The following is an 11,544-nucleotide window of genomic DNA, read 5'->3' on the forward strand; positions in this document are numbered from 1 at the left end:
GCAGGGGGAAGGGAAAAGGAACCGTTGTGAAATACATCAAAGCATTCCGTCTTCCTTAACAAGGTCTGCCTGCAGGAGAAACGATTTTACAGGAGCCTAAACTGCTGGGTTATCAGAACCTTACTGATCTAGCAGAAGGAAATACCCAATCCGGCCCCCGCTAGCTACCCTGACCCGCCTTAGGTGGGGGAGAGCACCGACAAGGGCAGGCTCCCCAAAGACTGAGACCTGATGATCGGACTTAGAGCACATGGGTTCATTTCAACCAAAGGGAAGGCAGTAGGCTGCTCTCCGCAGGAGAAGCATATCAGAGTCACCTGAAGAATTTCTTTAAAACCACAGCAACCTCTCCTCTCAACCTCTCTACCACTCTCCAAAAAAACATTTCAGCACAACCAAGGGGCAGGAACTGTATCCCTATAACCCCCTGTTACTACTTTAAAGTATGCTTCATAGAAATGCTGAATCTTGGCCCCCACCTAGGGCCCCTGAATCAGATTCTGCATTTTAATAAGGTTCCTGGCTGATTCCTATGAACTTGAAACTTTATCCCAGAGCCTCCCAACACACCTATGTGCAATGTCTGATGACATTTTTGCTTGTCACACTGGGGTGGGAGTTGTTACTGGCATTTAGTGGGTAGAGGCCAGGGATACTACTAAACATTCCATAGTGAACAGGACAGGCTCCCACAGCACCAACAACGGTTAGGATGAGAAACACTGTCCAGAGTCATGCTGGAATCAGGGAAGCTCTGATGGGGCCTATGTAGTCAGAAGAAACCATTCTCTGATCCTGGTCTAGGGAATAAATATTCTCTCGGGGCCTGAAAGGCACATTTACCTCTCCTCTCTCTGAATTCCTCTAGTACATCACTGTGTACTAATTATGGCAGTGATTGCCAAGTGCTACCCTGCATTCATCCATGCATGCATTCACTCAACTGTTTGCTGAGTACCTGCCAATGCCAGGCTTTCTTCTGGGCACTAGGCCACCACTGCAAAGTAACCCAAATCCTCGCCCTGTAAGGAGTTTATATTCACATGAGGGAGGCACACTAAACAAGCAAGTGCTATTATACAGAGTAGCCATAAAATGATTCTTTTCTAAAATCACTTTTATTGCTATTCTACTACAGTTGTCCCAATTTCCCCTCCTTTGCCAGGAAGCACACACTGTTGTTACTCAACTGCAAATTCCTACAGAGTAGGTGGGCCAGACAACCTTTCTTTCTCCACTGCAGGCCCACTCATCGCCCCTTACCACCCACCCCGCACTACTCATTCCCTGTGACACGTTCCTCTCATCTCGGTCAGCTGTGCTCCTCCACCAATGCAAGGTGGCTGGTTTGAATAACTACCACCCTCCCCTTACCAAAGTCAGGGCTTTTAAATGGTTTCTTTAAAAAACAAACCCTCATTGAATTACCTAATACAGAGCGTGAAGATATATATGCACATATGCCTTTAAATATTTTTCTGTTTTCCCTGTATCTAATGCTTACGGCAGACTCATCCCTCAGGCCTCACAGACTGTCACTGTCACCAGATGGCAGCATATCTAAATAATATTAACTGGCTTTTGTTTGTTTAAGGGATCACAACCACTTTGGGGTCTGATTTTATAAAAATAAGCAGAGGTGATTGCAAATTTCATAGTTAAAAAATGAAAAAAAATAACAAACTTAGGAGGAATATGAATAAGTAACCATGAGTAGAAAATGTTTATATTTCAACATGTATACAAAACGTTATCATGTGACATTCTCGTGAGACAGCATTGTGGAGATTATACACTATAACAAAAGTTTAAATATATGCAACAATGTTTTAAAATGCACCAAATATTTGACTTCTGTCTTACCATTTCTTTCTTTTCTCCCGTCCATTTTTGATGACTCTGATTTAAAAGGAAACATACATTGACATACGATTATTAATATGTAGCAGTTTCCTAAAGTAGTCAAAATAGACACATATGAATAAGAACAGGAAGGCTATGTGGAGGCACAGATCACATCAAACAGGGGTGGGGATAACTTTTGGTCCAGCCACCTGGGCATGTTGTGTGCACCTGACATCACGTCAGAGAGACCTGTGCCTCCCAAGTGGTTGGTACAAACTCACAGGTAAGGCAGTGTTGTGTTGATTAGGTTGTAATAGACAATGCGAGTAGAGTTAAACCTTTTCTATACTTCAAAATCTACCCAATTCTCAGCCAGTGGAAATTCAAATAGTCATGGGATGGATGAGAGACTAATTTATCAAAGATTTTTTTCACACCAAAAAGCTTAAAATAGAACACATTTTAAAATAATAGCTACCCATTGCACTTAAATTTGACCGAATGTGTGCTATTTTAACTAAGTTCACTCTGTATTGAACATTTTAATCAAATAATAGAAGCATCTTACTATCAAAACAATTTAATTATAGTGATAGAGTACAGACTTTATTAGTAGTCAAAAGAATTAAAGCAGACATGTCATTTTGATGAGTGAAAATTTAACACAACTTGTTAAGATAGCTAGTTAAAATATAAAATCATCATTTTCTTTTATTGCCAATATTGTTGCACCCGCCACTCCTGACACTTTATTTCTCTCTTCAGTTATGGAGGACCTCCACTCTTATTTTCAATTTTATTATTTTTGTACTGGTTAAATATGTTCTAAAGAATATATACATATGTAGGTGTAGCTAATAACCAGGAAAATTTGCTTTTCAAAGTTTAAATGGGGGTAGCCCTAAAAAGGTCACTAATCCTAAAACTGATTATTATAGAGGACATTTTTGTTATAAATATAATTTAAGTTTATGTCATGTGAAGAAACTATCCCCAGGATAGAAATGGATATTCTGTTAACATCTCTATTTATCTCCCCTGTCTCTGAATTTCTAGAGTAAATCACTGCACTTCATGCCAGTGATTATCAAAGGCTACCCTGCATTCATACATTTATGCATTCACTTAACAACAACGATTTCCTGCACCTGTCGAAGCCAGGCTGTCGTCTGGGCACTCGATGCCACAGCAAACAAAGGAAACCAAATCACTGCCCTTTAGGGCACTTATACTCAAGTGACAGAGACACAATAAACAAATAAGGCAAGGAAGCAATAAGTGACACTTAGAAAACTAAAAGGAGCCCCTCTGAGATAAATGAAACAAAACCCTCCACTTTGCTCTAGGTGCCAGCACCAGATTTTAGCCTTGTCTAAAACTGACATGCATTGACATGCATTCTTAATGCTGAATGGGGTAAGAAAAATAAAAACATTTTAAAACCTTTTAAAAGATTTAAAAACTTGAGAGTACCTTGGCTCACCATGATAAAGCGTCTCTGGTTGACGTTGAAGTTTGCATAGCACAGTTGGCATATAATGGAAACTCTGTTGTGCAGAGCGGCATGATGGAAAATAGCATAACCGGCCTCATCTGAAACATTGATGGTTGAGCTTGAGGTTTTACGGCAGAACGTGTGGAAAACAGCAGACAATCCTCTTTCAACAGCAGACTTCATACCAAATGGGATACTCTACAATTATTAAGAAGGCCAGAATTAATTTTTTTCAAAGTACGGCTTAAGTTTTGTTTATAGGGAAAAAAAAGGACAGTGAAATATATTGATATAATCACAGGATTGGTTCTCAGAAAGTGTCTCACTCAGCAGTGAGAACATTGATTTGTTGTCCCACGTATCCATGCATTCATTAGTGGTTTCTTATGTGTGCTTTAGTCAGGAATCGAACCTGCAACCTTAGCATACCAGAACAATGCTCCAACTAACTCAGCTACCTGGCCAGGGCCCCAACTACTTAATATTTTAAACTAAAACTAACAGGTTCTTAAAATTTTAAAATGTATAGAAATTAAAACAAATTAATGGTAAGTAACTGCCAGTGTATTCTTTGAAATCGGTCAGCTCACCATTTAAAAATCAGTTCCAGAAGCTATAAATCAAGACTTGTTGAAGCAGATGCAGAGATTTATTTCAGGATGTTCGGTTTGCTCTTTAGGTTTACTTTACTTCCCAGGACTGAGTCTGGCCTCTACCATTTATGAGCTTTGTGATTTGGGAAAGATCCTTAACTTGCTGCACTTCAAATTTCTCATTTGTACAATAGGAATAATGACAATACTGGTAGTACCTTGAGTTTGATGAAAAGATTTATAATAGGGCCTGACATACAAACTTAGTGCTCAATAAATACTAGCCATTATTAAAATTAATCACAATCCAGTTTATTAATAGATTGTTTTATAACCCTGCCATAAATTTATAACCCAGAACTGTATAGATTTCAGCTGCTAAAATGTAAAAATTTTATTTCATATTGAAAACCTTATTTAATCTATTATTTATCCCAAAGATAAAACTTTGAGAGATATACTATGGTATATAATTTCTTACACAAAATTATGTGGTAATTACTGAAGTACCTTGCATTTCATAGCTTTCTTGAAACCAAATTTTTTCTTAAATTGTTCATGTAATTGAGCATCTGTCAGTGGAAGTCTTTTTGGTCTTAGATTGTTCACTATTTCATTTATGGCTCCCCACCACTGTGTCTTATATAGTTGCTGGTAGAAAGTTTCAAGTTCAAAATAAATCACATAGTAGCTATAAAAAATTTTAAAAATGTAAGTTTAAGTAATTTGCTACTTTTTTATATGCTGGTAAGCATTAATTTTTAATAACAAATGTAAAAATGTAGTTTAAATTGTACTTGATTGTAAATATTTTAGTAACACAGTTATCAATTGTTACAAACCAAGTCTTTCTATAACAAGTATCTTCTCCCTATTGGCCCTTCCTTCCAGCTGACTCTGTCCTTCCCATGCCAGTGACTAGGGGCATTGCCTAAAAAATCATTGGAAGCCCTAATGCTTCCTTGAAGGAATCCTAGGCTTACCTTTTAACCATCTGCTTACTCTCCTTTCACAAATTTATATATTAACCCTTTTAATCTAATTATTGCTCCATTTGCTTTCTCAAGAGTTTGCTTTGAGTCTGACCTGGAATGATGATTGGGTAATGGACGCTTGACTTCCACTCACTGCAGCAGTGGACTAGAGAAGCCCCCAACCCACCAGGTCCTTGAGGCATAGGGAGACAATAGTCTTAGCCCCCTATCAATCTGGAATGGGGAATGAACAAAATTTTGAGTGACTCTGTTCTCTGGGATTCCTTATTATCACAGGTCAAAGAAGATGGTGGCCTTGCTCTGCTTGTGCCCATGAGATACGCTTTCCCATCTCGAGATTCCATTGGTGAGTGCCTCTGCCAATGGGAGGCCTCTTACTGTTCCTGGGTTTTTGCTTCAAATGCAAGCACTTATTGCTGTAAATACAGTATTCTTGACAGTGGTCAACCCCTTCCTATGGCTGTTCACTTTACTGCTTGGTGACTATCAGTTCTCTGAAGGGTGTGCGGAGTTTGTTCCACTGTGCACATTTTTAGGGAAGCGAGTCAGTAACTGCCTATGCTGAGAAAGCTAGGCCTCATGAGGCAGTTAAAGGAAGGATTCAGGGAAACACTGTTAACTAGTCAGAGGCTAATATCCTCTTCCTTGACCTTTGCTTCAATCCCAGTTTTCTGAATATTGACCTAGACCTCTGCACAGAGGTAGGAATGCCTGAGGACCTGTTCACATTTACTTGAGCTTGTCATTCTTATCCACCATCCTCTCCAAGAAAGAGAAACTGGACCACAAAAAGCTAACGGCTGTCTCCACCCGCACCTTGCAAATACACTGCCCAGGCTGCTGATGGTCCTTGTCACTTTGTCTGGGGGTCCCAACTTATGGAGGTGCCACCTTCATCAACATAGACTTGCCTGACTCCAGCCTATGACATCAAAGAGCAGGTATTCTGAATCCTACCAGAAAGCTCTGAAACCACAGTGGTGGTAAGCTCTAGAACATTAAGGAGCTGTATAGACCAGACCATGTTAATTATAATTACCATCTCTGAGGACTACTACACAGAATGTATCCAAGTGCAGGAAATAACAAATATAACATTTAATACTTTGTTAAATCTGTATATCGTTCATGGGGGTCATTATTATTCTGAGATCTCCATCTCAGCTTGTAAGTTAGCCTTTGAATTTTGACACTTTCCAGTTTTCTGCTTTCAACAAGTGGTGGCTGCTGTGAAAAACTACTTACCTTAAAAGGCAAGTCCCTTACCTTTTTCCATTCAGTTCCATGACTGGTATTGAGTAATGTTCTTTGTATCCTGAATCTTCTACAAATGTATTAGCAGCACAATCCTTTATTTTTTCTAAATTGTTCTAAAATATAATGTTAGTAAAAACATATCTTTAAACAAATGACACAATTATGATGTCTTTTAGATGAAACTCTATACATGTAAATGACAATTTTTAAAAATATCCCTCCCAGACCGTAATAATAACTGCATGTATCACATCCCTACTTTGAGAATGAAGAAAAATGCAAAAGAAATATAGATAAGGTTGAAAAGCAATGACAACTGAAATGTATAATGTTTAGCTTCATCCCAGATGAAGAATGATTATTCCCAAACCCTGGAAAGTCTCTGTAACAACACTAATCTTTGAGGAAGATGGAACATGTAGTGAATGAACGGTCAGGGATTTCTCTTACAATTTTGGTTAACTATTTGAGGGCACTTAATTCATGTGTGTAACATAATGTATGAAAAAAATTAGTGAGTTGGGAAGATAGTCATTTGGAGAACTGCCTAGTGTCTGTACCAACAGAGACTATTTCTGAATGGAAAACAGCATAAAAGAGGTGTGAAATGATAAACCGTTTCAGGAACAATAATAATTGAAACCTTAAAATCTTCCAAAGCATTCTCAATTGAAGAGGTGGTGATATCGAATTCAATTCCTCCATGAACATGAAAATACTGATCCTCTGTGTAGTGAAAATTCTGGCATTTAAAATCCTGCCCGTAAATAAATGGAGGCAATTCTCGCTCTGTCTTGACCTTGTCATCTCCAAAAATGAAAACAAACTTTTATTTAAACAATGATAAACAGCATATAAACAATCATATTTTGGAAGTCTAGATTCTCATTTACGTAAACAAAGTGAAAAATCCACATGAAGTGAAAAATTTGGCAATTGTAGTCTACAAAATTATTTATGCTCTTAAGTGTATATTTTAAACATTAGAATATATATATATGTCATACATTTTAGGCATTTTCTGTAGTTTTATTGCACAGATATTCCAAAAGAATAGTTAAAACATTATTTTACTTAATGATTTCTATGTGTGAGCTCAAAAGTAAGATCTTACCTCCAAATATCAGAAAAGATTTGAAGCCTTGTTCCTTAGAGAAACTTTGGTTAAGTAAAAAAAATTTACCTGAGTTTAGCTGAAAGGCAACATTAAAAATAAATAAGGGGGTATCTCTCACATTACAAAAATAACCAGCCCACTTTCCTGGAAAGTAATAAAACCACACATAAAACATTTAATTTAAAAATATAATTTTCTAAAATCTCAGTAAGGGTTATGTTTGTTCAATATTTTGACTTGTTAGCAGAATATGGTTTCTTCAATATAAAGTATACAATGCATTTTGAAAAATGTCAGAGGCACAAAGAAATAGTATTACAGAAATACAGAAAAGCACAAAGAATAGTATTACACCCTAATCTCACCCCCTGGAATTAACTATTAACTATTAACGTATTTGGCTTTAATAATCTAAGCAATGAAACACTACAGATACAGCTAACAGCCTTTTTAAGCAAGGCCCTCTTAGTTCTGCACACGAACCATCCCTTTACGCCTACCCCAGACGAGTATTGGCATGAACCTATTTTTAAATAGTTCATAGATGTGGATAATCTTCACCATTTGAATCCTCATGACACAAATTGTCATGCTATTTGCAAGATTTTGACTGAAAATTTGTCATCTGAATAGAAAACCCACATGCTTGGGTCTCAATGAAAATATGTAACTTGTGTGCTATTTTGGGTGGGTGGGATAGTTTGCACTGTAGTCCCACCAGATGCCACATACGTATGGTCCTATTTTAGCTCTCTGTTCTCTTACATCAGTCTATTTTTAGTTATGGAGCCATATATTAAACATTTTAAATATGTCCCATCTCTTTTCCTGAAAAGTAAGAACATTCATGATCCTTTACTGGTTTATATTAATCTCTGAATCAATTTATAAACTTACATGAAAAACATGTTAGGGATTTTCTGAAGAAGTGCACACTGACTTTACAGAGTAATTTGGATAAAATATGATGTATCCACAGTGGTGTCCCGTCATAAACATAGTGTATTTCTCAAGTTCCAAGAATTTGTTTCAAGACTTTCAATAGCTCTTATAATTGTTTTATATACCAATTGTATACCAATTACATATACTAAGTACTATGTACAAATACCAAGTATATTCAATTACTTTGGAGACATTAAATCTTGTTTTTTATTTCCAACAGGCAACAGCTAGGTTACATGCCTGGACTCACATATTAAAACACAATTAAATTTAAATAGAAATTTAATATATATCTATATTTATATTTGACTTTTGGTGATACCTGAAAAAGGCTGAAGCAGACTACTTAAATACGGAACTTTCATTTTCTTTTTTAAATTCAGTAGAAATGGAATCAGGAAACATATTAACTTTAGGTATCCTATCCCTCTTCTGATTTCTTTTTTCTTCTCAAAGTGTTTTTGAATAACCTTCTTTTGAAGGTATAACCTTTGCTGTAGTCGCTGGTAGGTGCAAATATCAAGACCATCCTGACTACACTTTATAGCATTAGTAAGCCAATAGGCTGTTTCAAAAATAAAAACATTTTCACACTGTTGAACTTCCGTGGTACTGAATGTCAGCTTTAGCATAATGTTTTCAGCATGTTTCATAAATACAGCTTTCTCCTCAGGGCAATTGGGGTTATATGTGGGATCTTCATTCATGTCTTCATCATAGATTCCATGAAAGTCTGGATCCTCTGTAATATCAATCAAACCTTCACAGTGAAAAAGAAAATTTTTAGGTCATGAAAACTTTGTACTTTGCTTCTAGATGAATACAGCAGATTAAACCCAGGGGTTCATCTTGACATCCTACTAACATGACCGTGAGGGGGTAATAAAATGCCAGTAAAATTGTTAAAGGTGAAAAAAAGATGAATGAGTGGTCACTAAGCAGAGTAAAGAACAATGAAAATCTGTAGAATTAAAAACGGCAGATTTCCATTCTCCTTAAAGGACGAGAAACACAACACCATGAAAACAACAATGTAAGTTCCGACTTTAAATTGGGGAAAATATGAAAGAACAAGAAAATCTTATCTTCCTTTAGATAGGAAATTAGTGTCTCACTTGGGCTAATAGGGTAATTTGCTTTTCAAGCACTGTATTACATAGTTCTTGTTTTTGCTCATAACAGGGGATAAACATATGCAATCAATAACTTTCCTGCTTAACCAAGATAAATCAAATAAGAATCAAAACTTGATTTTACTCAATTATAAGTGAAAAATTTCCTGTTACATTTTCTTTCCATTTATGAAGAAATTAAGGACTTTCTTGTCAGTAATGTCTTTTCATAATTGCATTTATGAAAGGATTAAGAAGTATAAAATATTGTTACAAAAGAGTCACAGGAATATAAAGTATAGCAGAGGGAATATAGTTAGTATTACTGTCATAACTATGTATGTTGTCAGAGGGGTATTAAAAATATAGGGGAGAACACTTTATAAAGTATACGATTGTCTAACTATTATGCTATTCAGCAGAGAGTAATACAAATAATATTGAATGTTATTCCACTGTAATGGAACAATAAAATTTAAAAAATAAAATAAAGATAGGATAGTTGGATTTATAACATTGTCCTTAATTTAAGCTTGAGAAAACAGCTTAGAATCATAAGATATAACTATCGATAAAGTGTGGAGTTTGTAACACATGAACATTAAAGTATAAATGATACACTAATGTGCCCCTCTTTCTTTTTCCTTTTCCCCCTCAAATTCTGTCTGTCTGTTTTTCTATCTTTCCACAATATTCTTGGATTTTTAAAAATATTTATTTATTTATCTTTAGAGGAAAAGGGAAGGAGAGAAGGAGAGAAATATCAATGTGTGGTTGCCTCTCATGGGTCCCCTGCTGGGAACTGGCCTGCAACCCAGGCATGTGCCCTGACTGGGAATCGAACCAAGATCATGTGGTTTGTAGGCCTGCACTCAATCCACTGACCTACACCAGACAGGGCGCATTTTTTAATGGCCATTATGATTTCTCACTCTTTTGCTAAAGTTAGTAAAATAAATTATTAAGAGTTTATAAAGAAACTTAAGTGTTACTGACAGTTTTACTAAATCTACATATGAGTCAGAGCACTGTTGATACCTCTAAAACTTCCTGGGTTGGAGTGGGTAGGAACAAGTCAACTGTCACCACAGAAAGACTCAGAAATTGAAAGCACCCAAAGACTGGCCATAGTATAAGGTTAATGAGCAGTGAGAACCTGGGATCGCCTTTCCCAGGTAGCACCTCCAGAAGAAAGAGGGGGGGGATGGGAGGGGGAGAGGAGAGAGGGAGGGCAGTGGGGAGAGGAGGTGGAAGAATGAAATGGAGGGGAGAGTGACACCAGAGAATGGGAGAATCTACTTTGGAGAGAAGAAAGTGCCCAGAGAAGAATCAGTCATCGAGACAGAAATAGGAGGATGACACCCTGGATGAGGGGCTGTTCCCTGAGCTCACAATTATTAAATGCCCCTGGGACAGCCATGCTAGACTTAGTCTCTCAGGATGTGCAACAACCTTTCATTAAGTGAATTGATTCAATTCATTTAATGCAATTGAACAAACCTTTGTTGGTGCTTACAATGTGCCAGGCAGTTTTTGGCACTAAACATTCAGGGATACGCAAGTCAGATAATGGCCCCTTTTTCATGGAGCTTACTTACACTTAGGCTTACTGTTTATTCGTTCTTGAATCAGACTTATTTTGGGGTCTCAGCAAGAAATAAAAGCTCAATGAATATAACGTGAGTAAATCAAACTAGAGTCATTTACAAATATATATGTATATTTTGCTCATACGCATATGCCTTTTGACTTAGCTATCAGTTGACCAAGAAGAGAAAAATAAGAAAACAATTCCATGAAAATAACTTAGCATATTAACTGCATTAAATATTATGAACAACTAGATGGCAACAAATTAAACAATCTAGAAGAAATAGATAAATTCCCAGAAACATACAATTTTCCAAGACTGAATTAGGAAGAAACAATCTGAACAGACTGGTTATACCTAAGGAAATCAAAGCAGCAATCAAAAAAACTTCCAACAAACAAAATTCCTGGACAGGATGACTTCAAAGGTGAATTTTACTAAACGTTCAAAAAAAGACCTAACAACACCTATGCTTCTCAAACTGTTCCAAAAAATTCAAGTGCAGGGAAGACTCCCAAGCTCATTTTACAAAGCCAGCATCATCCTAATTCCAAAGCCAGATAAGGACACTACAAAGAAAATTATAGGCCAGTA

General features: G+C 36.7%; 1 protein-coding gene across 1 annotated transcript in view; it reads right to left on the reverse strand.

Moving 5' to 3' along the window:
- ANKAR (ankyrin and armadillo repeat containing) overlaps positions 1 to 11,544 on the reverse strand; it is a 62,439-nt gene that overhangs the window by 44,841 nt on the left and 6,054 nt on the right. Inside the window, exons 4-8 of the mRNA XM_037043774.1 lie at positions 8,570 to 9,007; positions 6,829 to 6,992; positions 6,195 to 6,298; positions 4,444 to 4,624; positions 3,319 to 3,538 (exon numbers count right to left, since the gene is read on the reverse strand). Of these exons, the coding sequence (XP_036899669.1) occupies positions 3,319 to 3,538; positions 4,444 to 4,624; positions 6,195 to 6,298; positions 6,829 to 6,992; positions 8,570 to 9,007 (1,107 nt within the window). The remainder of the gene's footprint in view (positions 1 to 3,318; positions 3,539 to 4,443; positions 4,625 to 6,194; positions 6,299 to 6,828; positions 6,993 to 8,569; positions 9,008 to 11,544) is intronic.

Source organism: Sturnira hondurensis, unplaced genomic scaffold, assembly GCF_014824575.4.
Source record: "Sturnira hondurensis isolate 20B ecotype Veracruz unplaced genomic scaffold, ASM1482457v3 Scaffold0004136, whole genome shotgun sequence".
NCBI classification, from domain to species: Eukaryota; Metazoa; Chordata; class Mammalia; order Chiroptera; family Phyllostomidae; genus Sturnira; species Sturnira hondurensis.